The sequence below is a fragment of the Microcaecilia unicolor genome, chromosome 2 (genome assembly GCF_901765095.1).
Source record: "Microcaecilia unicolor chromosome 2, aMicUni1.1, whole genome shotgun sequence".
Lineage (NCBI taxonomy): Eukaryota > Metazoa > Chordata > Amphibia > Gymnophiona > Siphonopidae > Microcaecilia > Microcaecilia unicolor.
The window spans coordinates 31,533,049-31,550,357 of NC_044032.1; the positions used below are offsets into that span (position 1 = coordinate 31,533,049).

General features: G+C 46.5%; 1 protein-coding gene across 4 annotated transcripts in view; it reads right to left on the reverse strand.

Moving 5' to 3' along the window:
- Positions 1–17,309, reverse strand: part of LOC115462841 (CUGBP Elav-like family member 4) — a 162,304-nt gene that overhangs the window by 19,412 nt on the left and 125,583 nt on the right. For all 4 annotated transcript variants that reach the window (XM_030192880.1, XM_030192878.1, XM_030192879.1 and 1 more), the window contains exon 7: positions 11,054–11,219. In XM_030192880.1, the coding sequence (XP_030048740.1) occupies positions 11,092–11,219 (128 nt within the window). In that variant the 3' untranslated portion in view covers positions 11,054–11,091. The remainder of the gene's footprint in view (positions 1–11,053; positions 11,220–17,309) is intronic.

Here is a 17,309-nt window from a genome sequence, read left to right on the forward strand (position 1 = left end):
CCCCTCACGTCCAGCATGCTTGTTTTAATAAAATCAAGCATACGTGCATGCTCAGTTTCACTAAAACGAGCGCGCCGGACCATGAGGGGAAGAGACAGCAGGGCAGGCAATGCGGCAATGCCGGAGACCAGTGCTGGATGAAGGCTTCAGCTGGCGGGGGTTGGGGACCCCTGCCAGCCAAACCAGGGGCCCAGGCCCCCGTGGCCCCCCATAGCTATGCCACTGGTGCCCACAGTTAGGTGCGAGATTCATGCTAAACTAGTTCTATATAATAAAACGCACCTCCAACATTCTGAAGCCGACTGCATGGCTGAGGCATTCCTGCTCTCTGTATCCATCTCCTGAATTGACATCACGTACTTCCGGGTTCGTCACAAGCAGAAGTGACCAACCACACGAGGTTTCTCGGCTTCAGAATGTTGGAGGTGCATTCTGTTAAATAGGATTGGTCAGTTCCTTGAAGCACAGCCAGAGCTCAGCATCCTGCACAGTAATGCTCAGACACCAGAGAGGGGGGGGGGGGGGGGGGGGGGGGGGGGGGCTGACACCACAGAGAGGGAGGGAGAGGGGGAGGTATCTCTGTCACACACACACTCTCTCTCACAGTCAATGTCTTTCTCTCTCTCACTCTCACACACTGTCTCTCACATACACTCTCTCAAACATACACAATCTGAGGAAAACCTTGCTAGCGCCCGTTTCATTTGTGTTAGAAACGGGCCTTTTTTACTAGTATTCTATAAAGGGAGAGCCGTAAAGAGTGCCCTTTGCAGAATTCCAGTTTTGCGCTTAAATTTGGGGCCCTTTTACTGAGGCGCATAGTACTACTACTACTACTACTATTTAGCATTTCTATAGCGCTACAAGGCGTACGCAGCGCTGCACAAACATAGAAGAAAGACAGTCCCTGCTCAAAAAGCTTACAATCTAATAGACAAAAATAAAGTAAGCATCTAATGCACGCCAAATTGGAACTACTACCTGGCTACCGCAGGCCCTGGGCGGTAATTCCATTTTTGACACACATCCAAAACAGTCGGTAGAAAATATTTTCTATTTTCTACTGCACGGCGCTTACCCGGCGGTAATCAGCAGTTTACGCGCGATGCCTGCTTACTGCCCGGTTAGCGCGTGACACCTTGCCGCTAAGCCAACGGGTGGTGGTAAGGTCTCAGGCTGAAAACGGACACGCGCTGGTTTTAATTTTGCTGCACGCCCGTTTTCGGCCAGCAAAAATAAAAATGCCTTTTTTTCCAGGCGTGCTGAAAAATTGACCTGCACGTGTCCAGAACATGCGCCTACACCAGCACAGGCCACTTTTCGGCATGCCTTAGTAAAAGTGCCCCTATGGCTGATATTTATACTCCTAACCACTGCACACTTGCCCTATCCTTTATCCTCACCTCTTTATTTCCCTACCCTTAATTGTTCTGTCTGTCTCCTGTCTTATCTAGATTGTAAGCTCTTTGAGCAGGGATTGTCTTTTCATGTATGGTGTACAGCGCTGCGTATGCCTTGTAGCGCTATAGAAATGATAAATAGTAGTAGTAGTGTTATGCTTGTACAGAACCATTTATTAATGGGAGTTTGACATCACCAACCACTGCCTAAGCCCTCACGTGAGCGTGAGTGGAAGAGCGGCCTAAATCCTGGGGAACTGGGTTCAATTCCCACTGCAGCTCCTTGCTACTCTGGGCAAGTCACTTAACTCTCTATTGCTCCAGGTACAAAATAAGCAACTGTACTGAGGTCAGAATATTTTTAAAATTGGCTTGTTTCCTTTATAAGATCTTGTATGGTTTAGTGCCTGACTACCTATCAGGCTTATTTTCGAAAGTGATCGCCGGCCATTTCCCGACATAAATCGGGAGATGGCCGGCAATCTCTCAAAAGCGGCGAAATCGGTATAATCGAAAGCGGCTTTTTTGACAGCATCACCGCTTTCCCATCGCCTCACCGGCGAACGTTCAAGGGGGCGTGTCGGCGGCGTAGTGACGGCGGGACATGGGCAGGCATGGGCGTGGCTACCAGATGGCTGGCTTTCGCGGATAATGGAAAAAAAAAAGCGGCGTTAAGCAGTATTTTGCCGGGTTTACTTGGTCCTTTTATTTTCACGACCAAGCCTCAAAAAGGTGCCCCAACTGACCAGATAACCACCGGAGGGAATGGGGGATGATCTCCCTGTACTCCCCCAGTGGTCACTAACCCTCTCCCACACTAAAAAAATACAATCAAAACTTTTTTTTACCAGCCTGGAGCAGTTTTTAATGGGTGCAGTGCACTTCAGGCAGGCAGACCCAGGACCAACCCCCCCCCCCCCCCCCACCTGTTACACTTGTGGTGGAAAATGTTAAGCCCTCCAAACCCACTGTACCCACATGTAGGTGCCCCCCTTCACCCATAAGGGCTATGGAAATGGTGTAGAGTTGTGGGGAGTGGGTTCGGGGGGGATTTGGGGGGCTCAGCACCCAAGGTAAGGGAGCTATGCACCTGGGAGCTTTTTTGGTATTTTAAAATTTTTTTAGAAATGCCCCCTAGGGTGCCCGGTTGGTGTCCTGGCATGTCAGGGGGACCAGTGCACTACAAATGCTGGCTCCTCCCATGACCAAATGCCTTGGATTTCGCCGGGTTTGAGATGGCCGGCATTTTTTTTCCATTATCGCTGAAAAACAAAACCGTTGATCTCAAACCCAGCGAACTCTGGCATTTGGCCGGGCTAAACCGTATTATCGAAAAAAAGATGGCCAGCCATCTTTTTCGATAATACGGTTCCGGCCAGCTGTTGCGCCGCCGCCAAAATACATCGCGACGTTCGATTATGCCCCTCCACATGATCACTTTCAATTATTTTGAGGTTCAGAGAACAAGACGTAAAGGTGATGTTGGTTATTCCTTCCCTGCGGCGAAGGGGAAGAAAAGATTACAATTATTTGAACTGTCTGGCCTTTCAGGTAGCTAGGTTTCGGAAGGATTTTGCAGGAAGTTTTCTTTCTTTTCATTCATATTTTGATTTTCAAATAAGAATGAAAACTCATTTGTTTCATAAATATTTTACATTCATAAGTTTGATCAGGTTGTACTTTTTTTTTTTTGGTATTTCCCAGATGACTGTTTCTGGTCTCTTGTGACGTGTAACTCGCTTTGAACTGCAAAGAATTAGCAGGATATAAGACCAATTTATCATGTATTTATTTATTGCATTTGTATCCCACATTTTCCCACCTATTTTCAGGCTCAGTGTGGCTTACATTGTTCTGTAATGGCGATCGCCATTTCCGGAATGAGAAATATAGAGTTATATTGCATTAAGGTTCATAGGTGACAGAGAGGGGGATAATGGAACGGGGGCGCCCATCTCTAAGGACGGCCCCATAAAGGGGTGGTACAAACCGTATTATCGAAATAAGATGGACGTCCATCTATCGTTTCGATAATACGGTCGGGGACACCCAAATCACGAAATTTAGGTCGACCTTAGAGATGGGTCGCCCCCGGTTTTTGGCGATAATGGAAACCAAGGATGCCCATCTCAGATATGACCAAATCCAAGCCATTTGGTTATGGGAGGAGCCAGCATTCGTAGTGCACTGGTCCCACTAACTGAATGGAAAAAGCCCCTCCTTACCGATCCGGAAAGGAACAGGCATGCATGAAGGAAATTGCATGCAAATGAGCTGCTTGCTGTTACCTCATTTGCACACGATTTCCTTCCTAAGGAGGGGAAGCGACGGCAGTCGAGGACGTCATCATCATTATTTATCATAATATGTAAACCGCTTTGATTATGTTAACAAGACTATGTAAGCCACAGTAGTGGTTGAAGCCATTCTTACTTGCGTTCACGTCCTGCATCGCTCACTCTCTTGGACTTTTTCTTTTACAGTGCTCTGGACTGACTGCACGACTTGAATTCTCTACCAGGAACGAAATCATTTCATTGCAATTTTCCTTATTGCTGCTGTCAAGATGAAGACTATTGCACTTTTATTCCTTCTAATGTAGGTTGAGATGGTGGTCAGGATGTGAAGAATAAAACTCAAACCAATTTTTCCCCCTCATTTCAGCTAGAAACTGTGCACTGTGAATGACACAGGCCTCTCTGATTGTCTTATGACTGGCATTCTGCGGCTTTTTCCAGTGCTACAAAAGCTTTCTCTGGCAGGTTAATGTCTGCTTACAGACTCACCCAGGTTACCTCTGTAAGTTAGATCAGTCTTGGGTTTGCAACTTCTGTTTTAAGGTGTGCTGGCCAGCAGGGCCGCCGAGAGACTGGACCAGGCCCGGGACAGGGCCGCCCCCGGGCCCCCCCCACCCGAGGTTGCTGGGACCCCCTCCACCCGCCACTGGGCCCTCGCACAGACCTTAAGCGCCTCACCTTCGAAGGCGCAGCAAGCAGCGGCAGACCACTCCTTCCTTCCATGTCCCGCCCTCGCGGGTTACGTCAGGCGAGGGCGGGACACGGAAGGAAGGAGTGGTCTGCCACTGCTTGCTGCGCCTTCGAAGGTGAGGCGCTTAAATCCAATACCAGGGAGCGACGGAGGGCGGGTGGGCCGGACTGCGGCGGCGCCAGGCCCCCCCCCGGAGGCCCGGGGAATTTTGTCCCCCCTGTCCCCCCCTCTCGGCGGCCCTGCTGGCCAGGACTTTTCATGAGACAACGCAGAACTTTAAGCTGTGTGACAGCAGAACTACATGCACACGAGAGCTGAACTTTATTCTCCTATGTGACTGAGCCAGAGGGATGGGCAATGGGTGCACGACTAGCCCCTAACTGCAACACAACCAGTAATGTTTTTATCCTAACTTCACGTCCAATCCTTGGGTTTTCTAATCCCCTCTCAATGTATTCTGGGAAACAAGATGTACCAAGTGGTCTACAGATGGGAGTAAGAAACATATAAAAGAGGAACGTGGGAAACTGACCATGGACTAGATTGCCCTCATTTCAATTTCCCACTTTCTCCTTTTATTTGCTTCTTCTCGTGGTATCTCAGAGTTCTTGTCCTAGCATTAATGTAGGGAAGGGAAATGGGACTTGATATATCGCTTTTCTGAGGTTTTTGCAACTACATTCAAAGCGGTTTACATATATTCAGGTACTTATTTTGTACCAGGGGCAATGGAGGGTTAAGTGACTTACCCAGAGTCACAAGGAGCTGCAGTGGGAATCAAGCCCAGTATCCCAGGATCAAAGTCCACTGAACTAACCACTAGGCTACTGCTCCACGAGCAACATTCCATGTAGAATCTCCAATAGTAGCAACATTCCATGTAGAATCTTCAAATAGTAACAACATTCCAGAATCTCAGATAGTAGCAACAGCAACATTCCATGTAGAATCTCAAATAGGGAAAGGGAAATAGGACTTGATATACCGCCTTTCTGAGGTTTTTGCAACTACATTCAAAGCGGTTTACATATATTCAGGTACTTATTTTGTACCAGGGCCAATGGAGGGTTAAGTGACTTGCTCAGAGTCACAAGGAGCTGCAGTGGGAATCGAACTCAGTTTCCCAGGATCAAAGTCCACTGCACTAACCACTAGGCTACTCCTTCAAGTGAGCCTTTTTCAACTGAAGGAAAACTCTGGAACGACGGAGCATACGATGAAGTTAAGAGAGAATAGGCTTAGGAGTAATCTAAGCAAATATTATTTCACGGAAAGGGTGGTGGAGGCGAGGAATGGCCTCCCGGTAGAGGTTGTGGAGTCAAGGACTGTGTCAGAATTTAAAAAGGCGTGGGATAAGCATGTGGGATCGCTTAGGAAAAGGAAGAGTTGGGGGTTACAGAGGATGGGCAGACTGGATGGGCCATTTGGCCTTTATCTGCCGTAATGTTTCTATGAATCCATCTTGACCTAAAAGGCAGTAGTAAAAATTTAGAAGGTTTATTCGCAATTTATATGTATATTACATACAAGTGTAAAATCCATTTTAGAAAGTTGATATTTACACATGCAAATTCACAGTGTGTAGAGATTTCAAGGAGAATGTGTGTTGGGAAGACAAGATGGGCTAACAGTGAGTTTCGGGAAGTACCCGTGTTTAGCTGAGTACGCTTGGACAGCCAGCCTGGATGAATCATTGCAGGGGGACCTTCCTTTATTTCATTGACCAGGCACTGGGCATAGGCTCTCACTCTGAAGTCTTTTTGCCAGCGTGACCCCTGCTTGAAAAAAAGTGAAGCTCACTGACTAGGCAGTCACTTAGGGAGGCAGCCTCCAGGGGTCGCCAAAGAGCAGCTACAGTCACAACAAAATAATATGTATCGACAGCTAAACTAGTTATCCAGCTATGCCGATATTTGCACTAACCAGATAACTTTTTAGCGGTTAAAGATAGGACAAGTATATATGCGGTCCTATTTGACCACTAAGCTTTTCCAGTTAGGTGCTGAATATTGGCGCCTAACCGGATAAATTGCCCAATATAGCCAGTTATGCACTAGGCACTAACTAGCAATATTCAGTGGAGATAACCGGCTATCTCCCGCTGAATATTAGCGGTTAGGCACCGTTACACTGTTTAACCATTCAGCGGCCATGTCTGCCAGTTAACTGTACACTGCCTTGAGTGAATTCCTTCAAAAAGGCGGTAAATAAATCCTAATAAATAAATAAAACTAGCTTCACCTCTGAACTGCTGACTAAGACCACGTCATTATGTCTGGTCCAGTCTAACAGACTGAAAGAACAAGTGATGCTAGTGTCACCGTTCCAAAAGACAATTAGAAATCAGAAGATTTTAAACTCACTAGTCTCCGTTCGTGGAGTCAAAATATGGAACTCTCTACCGATTCCCATCAGAACAGAAAACAGCTACCTCAGCTTTAGGAACAGGCTAAAAACCTTTTTCGCTTCCCAAAGACGGCTTCATAACAATCCAACGTGACGTATCATCCATTGTCCTTTCCTTAATGTTTTTAGTCTCGTGCATTAATCCAATGGTCTCTAATGTTTCTCATACCTCACACCAGGGGCGTATCTGAACTGCGGCGGTAGGGGGGGCCAGGGCCAGAGTGAGGGGGCACATTATAGCCCCCCCCCCGCCGCCACCATTGCCGATCCCCCTCCCCCCAGCCGCTTCCATTGCCAACCCTCCCCCTCCGTTGCTCGCCTACCTTCGCTGGCGGGGGACCCCAACCCCCGCCAGCCGAGGTCCGCGTCCTCCTGCCCCTGCCGGCTGCCTTTAAAGAATTCCGTCAGCTGGCGGGGGACCCCCAACCCCCGCCAGCCAAGCCGAGGTCCTTTCATTTTTCCACCGAAGCTGGCGCCGACGAAAGTTTCTTCTGAGTCTGACGTCCTGCACGTACAACGTGCAGCGACGTCAGACTCAAAAGAAACTTTCGTCGGGTATGAGGCCCCACGCAGATACGCCCCTGCCTCACACCAACACTATTTGCTTTTGCCTCACCTAGAATGTAAACCACACTGAACCCTGGAAAGGGGATATTAGCAGTATACAAGAATTGATTTGAACTGAATTGGATAAGATATTGGGGGAACAGTGTAGAATGGCATCTGAGAGAACATTAGCATAACCTGGCATGGAGTGCCCTACATTTAGGTATCCACAGTTACACCAGACATAGAACTAGACTAACTGCAGGCTCTATACTACTACTACTACTTAACATTTCTAGAGCGCTACACACCGCTAGAACACACCAGGGGCGTAGCCAGACTTCGGCGGGAGGGGGGGTCCAGAGCCCGAGGTGAGGGGGCACATTTTAGCCCCCCCCCCAGTGCCGCTGCCGCCCAGCACTATCCCCACCTTCCACCGCTGGCTAAGCTTCTGGGGATCTCTGCCTTCTGAGGAGGATTCCTTTATGTTTATCCCACGCATGTTTGAATTCCGTTACCGTTTTCCTCTCCACCACCTCCCGCGGGAGGGCATTCCAAGCATCCGCCACTCTCTCCGTGAAAAAAATACTTCCTGACATTTTTCTTGAGTCCGCCCCCCTTCAATCTCATTTCATGTCCTCTCGTTCTACCGCCTTCCCCTCTCCGGAAAAGGTTTGTTTGCAGATTAATACCTTTCAAATATTTGAACGTCTGTATCCTGTGGGTTATTCCTCTACCCCTTCCCCCTCCCTCTCCTCTGCTATTACCTTGAATGACTGAGTTGTGTTCTTTCCTATTTTATATTGGTGTTCTATTTGTTGAGAATTTATGTACACATTTTCTTTATTGTAATCTGTAAATCGCTTTGGTTTCCATCAAGTAAAGGTGGTAAATCAAAGTTTTAATAAGCATAAACTGTGTCTCAGTTACCACACATGCTACTACTTATACAGCCAGTGTAGCACCATTTACACATTAATAGGACAGTAGACAATTTTGTAAAAATAACAGCTGGCTAATCACACAGAAACGTAGTCAAGAAAGTGTAACACCATTTATTAATGAATAGGACAGTAATGGCAACGGCACATCAATGAAAGGACACCTAGGGCCGCCGAGTGGGGGGCAAAAATTCCCCGGGCCCGGGCCTCCAAGGGGGCCCGGCGGCGGTGTCTCTCTCTCTCTCCTGCTTCTGACGGGACCCGAATGATTGCGTCCCGACAGGAGCAGGAGAGAGAAACCTCCGGTGCCAAGCCCCCCTTGGAGGCTGGAGAGGACCCGGAGCTTCCTCCAGTGCTGCTCTTCTGCCCATTGTGAGCGGCTGCTTTCATCTCAGGCGCGCATGCTCGGTTTTGAAACCGAGCATGCCCTGAAAGGAAAAGCAGCCGCAGGGGAAGGCAGTCAGCGCTGGAAGAAGACATCTTCTGCTGGCAGGACCTCGGGATCCCCGCCAGCCAAGGTATTTGGGGGAGGGGCGGCAGCTGCAGCGATGGGGGAGGGGAGCGATCGGAGGGGGGGTGGCAGTAGATGATGATTTGGGGGAAGCGGCAGCAGCCCCGACCCAAGCCCGGCAGCGGTGGCCCTGCCCCGGGCCCAGTTCATCCTCTCGGCGGCCCTCAGGACAGGGCAGTTGAATGACCTCACTGGGCAGATAAACAGAGTGCCAGTGAAGTGTTTGCACGTAAACGGGACCAGTCAAGTGTGTGTCGATATAAGCAGAGCATGTGTTTACAGCTGAGGTACTTAACCAAATTGAACGCTCACTAACGTCTATTGTAGAAAAACGGGACTGGATCTCTGTAGTGCAGATAAGCAGAATATGCACTGATATGATGTGCACATAAGTGGAGCATTCAGATACAACATATGGACCTATGTGTCTTACAATCATTAGACCATCTTACAAAAAATGATCTTCCACATTATTTGGTTTATTTTAAGTTGGGGTTGTCGGATGGACTACTATAATGATGTTGGAAGATCTTATAGAGCATATTACTGAACGTTTTAATGAAAGCCAATCTTAGAGGTTAGGAGACCAGATCACTAATAGGCTCTTCAGGTTGATCTGAGTGATAGGAAGGAAGGGTAGACCTTTGCGTTGGCAACCGAGGGGGGATAACCTGCTATTTTGCTTGTTCCTGCTGCAGCTTTTAATTAAGTCAGAAACACCAGTTTGTGGGAAAGAAGGTGAGAGTAAAAACAAGGCGGCATAATCGTCAAAGTCTTGTCTTTTCCCACTAAAAACACTCAAGATTGAAAAGATAAATAATATGTTTGAAGGACAAGCTGTGAGTTGTGTTCACACTTTGCAACAGCTACTTTTGTTAGCTAAAGAGAAAACCTTACACATTATTAACCCTGGCTTAGCTAGACTCAGAGCCTGGGGCACAAACACAGCACCAACGGAATAAATGATTCTCAAGTACTCAAACGCAGTGATGTGATCGTACTTATCTGAATGTCAAGGAATTCAGGAAAACCCATACAGGGCAATCCTGTAAAATGATGCCACAGGTCTAGGTACCCCAATGCCTTGTGATTAGTGTCAGTTTTATAATGGCATCTTGGCACCAAGATTCTGTTGTAGAATACTAGTATAAGGTTGGCATTGTGGTGCCAAGATGTAGGCGAGCCTCTTGCACCATGTCAATGGCTGGCGTAAGTTGATGTGCCTAGATGCCCCAAATGACGTGAGAGGTTTATAGGATTCTATAACCTACCTGCCTAACTTGAAGACATGCCCATGGCCCACCCATGCTCCTCCCCTTGCATTTAGGTGCTACAGTACTAGAAAGTACAAGAAAGATATAGTAGAATTGGAAAAGGTGCAGCGAAGGGCGACTAAAATGATAGCGGGGATGGGACGACTTCCCTATGAAGAAAGACTAAGGAGGCTAGGGCTTTTCAGCTTGGAGAAGAGACGGCTGAGGGAAGACATGATAGAGGTATATAAAATAATGAGTGGAGTGGAACAGGTGGATGTGAAGCGTCTGTTCATGCTTTCCAAAAATACTAGGACTAGGGGGCATGCGATGAAACTACAGTGTAGTAAATTTAAAACAAATCGGAGAAAATATTTCTTCACCCAACGTGTAATTAAACTCTGGAATTCGTTGCCGGAGAAAGTGGTGAAGGCGGTTAGCTTAGCAGAGTTTAAAAAGGGGTTGGACGGTTTCCTAAAGGACAAGTCCATAAACCGCTACTAAACGGACTTGGAAAACTCCAAAATTCCAGGAATAACATGTATAGAATGTTTGTACGTTTGGGAAGCTTGCCAGGTGCCCTTGGCCTGGATTGGCCACTGTCGTGGACAGGATGCTGGGCTCGATGGACCCTTGGTCTTTTCCCAGTATGGCATTACTTATGTACTTATGTACTAGTTGCTACCTTATAGAATATTGCTTATGCACAGAGGCATCTGTCCATCTGATGGAGTCTTTGATGCACCTAAACGATACCTACCTCTAGACGCCACGTGATAGAATTACTCCTAAAGTTTCCCAGCCTACATAGATTAACCACAGATTGTCCTGTGGCTGATGCAAAGTCAGATCAACCTCTATGCTGGACTAAAAACATGGAGTGAGGATGGAAAGTTAATGAACAGGAGTAAATGCCTGATTTAGCGGTTAGATATAAAGCATTCTGTTTACCTGAGTATCTGTGAGCTAAGCCCTCATGTTGCCCCGCAGTGCTACCCGTGCAGTTACCTGTGCTAGTGTTTACTCCCAGCAGCTCATGCAGTCTCTCAGTAAGGGCGGTTGGCATCCTTCGGCCGTTTCAGCTGCACCTTCAGCCTCTTCATGCCAATCTGGAAGCCATTCATAGCCTGGATGGCAGCTTGGGCACTGGCAGGATTGTCAAAACTCACAAAACCTGTCAAAACATAATGGAAGACAGGGTTCAAGAAACTGAAGGCCACTGGAGCACCACACATACAGTGAGACCACTTAGAATGATCATGGTGGGAGGGAAGGAAGGGGGCATGGAGATGGTGGCCAATGGGACAGGTTCCAGGTTTCAGCATCCCAGAAGCAGCACCCCATCCCAGTGCAATACACACCGACTACACATGACTCTCTGTTCACCAGCTGTGTCCTGGACACAGTTCTCGGAGCTCCTAATTCACTGCAGGCTATGAGTAATTCAGTCCTAGATTTGTACAGATCCGTATTCTATGCAGCTTTATTTCCAGGAAATCTCAGGAATGTGGGATTAAAGATGCACAGACCAGCCCAAAGGGCTTGGAGTTGAGAGGTCTGATTCTCAGTTTATTCACTTCAATGTACCCTGATTTTCCTACAGGTAGACACAGGTAGCAGGTGCTGGGGAAACATGAAGTACTCTTGTAATTGTAAAATACACCTTTCTGCTGATAAGAGTGCTGGTGCTACATTTCACTAAACATATGTGGATTGACGAGGACACAGTTATCAAAAGAAAACAGAATACCATTACGGTTGCTAGTGGAGCATCAGCCCCAACCAACTATGTTTCACCTACCCCAATGAGTTCCTTATTCTTATCTTAGCAGAAGTCCAGAACAAGTGAAAACAAGAAAGAAGATAAGGGGAAGTCTTACCTTATATCCCACCATGGTGGGGACCTTTGTGACACCGGGCCAATTACTAGTACTGAAGTGCTTGGGCCCATGTACAGGGCCTGAATCAGATGTAAACTGACCCGAGATCCCAATCACTCTTAGCTTAATTGACCTTCTGTGTCAAAGCTTATCACCAACAAGGGCAACTGCAGCCTTTGACTATGGTCAATTAAGACTAATACCCTTCTTGTGCTGGTCACCACATACCTCCCCCTCACATCTACCTGCTCTTCCACTATTAAGAATGGCTTTATTGGTTCCAAGTGATTTTCCAGGACTAATGCTAGAATTTTTATGTGAAAAATTCAGAGAAATGTTGGCTGGTAGTATCTATGGTAGAACGAGTCCTTATATACAGTACCGTGTGAATTACCATAATATATACCCTATTCATCTCCCTAGCAAGTTCTCCCTGCCCAAGCATCTGGTGGAACATACTTTCCAATGAGAAGACGTATCAAGTCCTGGCATATCTTATAGAACTCTGCACTGAAATCAACTGGATCAGTGGCCCAAACAGCCCTCTGTATTTTTACTGGAACATTCTACTAACTAATTTGCTGTTCTGTTAACCAGGGCGGGTTTATTGAGCACAGGAAACAGCCACCAACACCAGTCTCAACTTGCTTCTCATTATATAAGGTCTTACAAAATACTCTATTGATTTCTTCCAAGGAATTGACCAGTTCCGCATCCCACCCTGTACATATAGGGCAGTGGTGTGCTGGAGCTGGTTGTTAAATTTTGCTCCGACTTGCGAGCCGGTTCTTGCAGAGCACGAGCCGGCTCTCCCTCCCTCCTCCCTCCCTCCGGATCCGGTCCATCACCGACCCTGCCTTGGCCATTGAATTCTTCGGGGCAGGTAGTCTTGCCTGCCCGCTGCCGGCGCTGACCCTCCCCCGCTGATATAGGGTCAAACCAGGATTTTGTGAGGTTGCTTAGAAGTCTCCCAGACCGATTACAACTTCTAAAGAGCTTGAATTTATGGTAAGTGAGGTCTGCTTTGGTTTGCTCATGTATCAGGGTATTGAAATCCATCTAAGCAGCCTTCAAACTGCACTGTTCACTGAAGCGAGATGCATGTCCAAGTTCCAGCGTTGAATTTCCAGGTTTATGTGGTTTCAATTAATGGGGTTACTTTGGCTGGTTACGTGCTGACTATTGGTGCGTACATAAGTACATAAGTACATAAGTAGTGCCATACTGGGAAAGACCAAGGGTCCATCTAGCCCAGCATCCTGTCACCGACAGTGGCCAATCCAGGTCAAGGGCACCTGGCACGCTCCCCAAACGTAAAAACATTCCAGACAAGTTATACCTAAAAATGCGGAATTTTTCCAAGTCCATTTAATAGCGGTCTATGGACTTGTCCTTTAGGAATCTATCTAACCCCTTTTTAAACTCCGTCAAGCTAACCGCCCGTACCACGTTCTCCGGCAATGAATTCCAGAGTCTAATTACACGTTGGGTGAAGAAAAATTTTCTCCGATTCGTTTTAAATTTACCACACTGTAGCTTCAACTCATGCCCTCTAGTCCTAGTATTTTTGGATAGCGTGAACAGTCGCTTCACATCCACCCGATCCATTCCACTCATTATTTTATACACTTCTATCATATCTCCCCTCAGCCGTCTCTTCTCCAAGCTGAAAAGCCCTAGCCTTCTCAGCCTCTCTTCATAGGAAAGTCGTCCCATCCCCACTATCATTTTCGTCGCCCTTCGCTGTACCTTTTCCAATTCTACTATATCTTTTTTGAGATACGGAGACCAGTACTGAACACAATACTCCAGGTGCGGTCGCACCATGGAGCGATACAACGGCATTATAACATCCGCACACCTGGACTCCATACCCTTCCTAATAACACCCAACATTCTATTCGCTTTCCTAGCCGCAGCAGCACACTGAGCAGAAGGTTTCAGCGTATCATCGACGACGACACCCAGATCCCTTTCTTGATCTGTAACTCCTAACGTGGAACCTTGCAAGACGTAGCTATAATTCGGGTTCCTCTTACCCACATGCATCACTTTGCACTTGTCAACATTGAACTTCATCTGCCACTTGCACGCCCATTCTCCCAGCCAGGTGCTTTCTCCACCCCTGGAACGCTCCCAAAATAGCTGGTTTAGAGTTGGGCGCTAACTGGAGATTTTCAGCGGCACTAACTGGTTGAGTGTTACGGAATATGACCGGTTAGCCCTGAACGAGTGAATTAACCAGCCAGGAGCTGTGTCTGGCCAGTTAAACTGCATTGAATATCAAACCCCATTGTTTCTTGTTCTTCTGGAGATGTTTTTCCATGGCTAATATACTTCTCCCCATGCCTCTTTTCCTCATGCTCACATAAGCTATCACATCACCTCTTCGTACAGCTTCTGCTGTCTCCCAATATAAAATCAGCATGGAGATGTGGTTTGCATTGTGCCCTTGGAATTCCCTCCATTTATCTCTAAGATACTAGTAGAAATGCACATCCCTGTACAAATAAGTAGGAAAGAACCGCTATCCATGGGTCCCAAGGCTATGGAATCCATTGATGTTCAGCCAAATGAACTTGTAATCTGAGACCACCAGAGGACCAATTTCTGCCCTAGAGACTTTATAAAAGGTGGTACTGGAAATGAGAAGATAATTGAAATTGAAATAGAGTTATATGCATGGGCAACATGCATAAAATCACACTTCATAAGATGATAAATGCTCCATAGATCTGTAAGTCCCAAGGCCCCATAAAATGTGGGAGGACCTCCCTTCCCCCTTAGCCTGGCCAGTTAGCTTTTTGTCACTCCCAGTTATGTCCCACTCTTGATCCACAACTTCCTCCAATATGGCAGCGATCTGTGAAATGTCCCCACATCTTTTTACCAAATTTTCGAAAACATTTCTGGGATGTACACTGGGGGCATATATAGGTCCCAGCGACACTTCAGAGCCCAAGACCACTGCATGCAAGAGCACAAACTGACCCTCTGGGTCCCAGATCACTTTCTAAACTTTACATGAAATAGCTTTGCTAATAAGAATTGCCATCCCTGCCCTGCGCCTTTCCAACTTCACTGAGTGTCTGGCGCTGTCTCACCTAGATGTGTTTCATGGAGGAAGCTTATCAGGGCATGATACCTTCTCAGTGCTTGTAGAATTTGTAGCACTAAACAAGGGTCTCAATTCTGCACACATTCCCGGTTGGCCAGGGCTGACCTTCCAACAGGGCTCAAAGAAACACCATCTATATTCTCACTGTCCTGTTTATCTGCATGCATGGCCAAATGAGCAAAAGTTACTGGGGCCCCATGTGACTGTTAGCCCTCCAGCGTAGACAGCCTCATTACTGGGGCAGAACCAGAAACTGAGAGATACTGTCAGATTCTCCCCTTTTTTTTCTCCTTGTATTCAAAAGAGCAAGGAACAAGCAGCAGAAACAACAAAACACATTCTGAGGGCACCTGAATTTTGCAAGTATACCATGCTCCTGGAAACCTCCTTTTCTTGGTAGACCTACAATTTGTTCATACAAAAAAATGACTTATGACATATGTCCTTCCGAAGGTGATCAAGCTGGTTTCAAATGCTGCTGTTTAAGCAAGACAGTGATTATTGGCAGGTTGACTTTTGTCATGACCAGGGTTGTTATAACCATTAGGTAGACTGGACAGACACCTATGGAGTGGCATCTGGAGGGGGAGGAGGGTGGCAAAGAACAGATTCCCTTAAAGCAAAAGAATAGGTCCAGACACAGATAGGTACGTGTGGGGCTCATTTTCAAAAGAGAAAATGTCTAAAAAGTGGTATAAACATAGTACCATAGTAACATAGTAGATGACGGCAGAAAAAGACCTGCATGGTCCATCCAGTCTGCCCAACAAGATAAACTCATATGTGTATACCTTACCTTGATTTGTACCTGCCTTTTTCAGGGCACAGACCGTACAAGTCTGCCCAGCAGTATTTCCCGCCTCCCAACCACCAGTCCCGCCTTCCATCAATTGGATGTTTTTCTCTCCAAAATGTCCAAATCAGTATTTTCAAAACCCGTTTTCCAGATGTTTTTCTACGCTGTTCGTCTGCTGTGCGTCCAAATCTCAAGGGCATTTTGGGGGGGGGGGGGTGTTATAGGTAGGATTTGGTTGTTCCTAAGACCTGGATGTTTTTTTGCCATAATGGAACGAAACATCCAGAACTAAACCTAAGATGTTTTGAGCTAGACCTGTCTTAATAAAGACCGACATATCAACAATGGACCAATGGTTCACTGTGGGGGTATATGCATATATATATGAATGGAAGGATAAATGGGGGGAGGAAAGTCTCATATATCAGCAGGTCACTCCTCTACTATTTGCTTTGGGGAGATTTATTTGAAGGACCTTTTGATGATTGATATAATCATTAACAACAAAAAAAAAATGAAAGGGAGTATTGTTCTTGGTTCTTTTCAAAACAAAAAAATGCATATCATACTTTTTTTCATGTTTGTCTATATTTATTTATTTTGGTTTAATGCAAACTGGGCCAGTGAGAGCAAAACGTCGAGTATAGATTACCTACCGAAAGTTTCTCGAAATGAGGCAAATCACAAACAAATCTGAATTAAGCAAAAGTCAACTAAAATGCCAAATCTTGTCCTTTGATGCACAGCAGTGGCGTAGCCACAGGTGGGCTTGGGTGGGCCAGGGCCCACCCATTTATGGCTCAGGCCCACCCAACAGTAGCACATGTTTAGTGGTAACTGGTGGGAGTCCCATGCTCCGCCAGCTGAATATTTCCCCTGATGGTAATGAAAATGCAGGGCCGTGCTGACACGGTAAGCGAGGTAAGCAATGCAGGGGGGCGCCAACCTCTAGAGGGCACCACTCACTTGCAAAATCTTTTACCTGAAGTTGTGATTCTCCTCTCTCCCCTGCCCTTCCCACATCAGGAAGTGAAGGTAGCCCAGCAGTGCTGAGACAGACACGCTGCTCTGCTAAAGCTGTTTCAAAGAGTACAACCAGCAGCTATTTATGGCTTTGGTGTGTGAACAACTTTCATTCAGGGTGAGCTGGAACAACATTCAAATTAAAGAGAACAGGTTTGGAGGCAGGTGTGCAAGTGAGACTGGGGAGAAATAAAAAATAAATAGTGTAATTGTTATCTGTAAGTGGTTCAAAGTTTTTGTTTTTTGAGCATGTACACCGAGAGGAGGGCATGACTGCAATGATGTGTACATAATTATCATAGCTACAGCTAAAATCCATTTAATTGGCTGAGGAAGTTTAGCTGACGTATAGTGTAGAATAGCTGGTAAGTAAAAATCAGATTGCTTTTTTTGTGTGTTTGTTTTTATATAAAACATTCTGCTTGGATAGGGAGAGTTTGTGATATT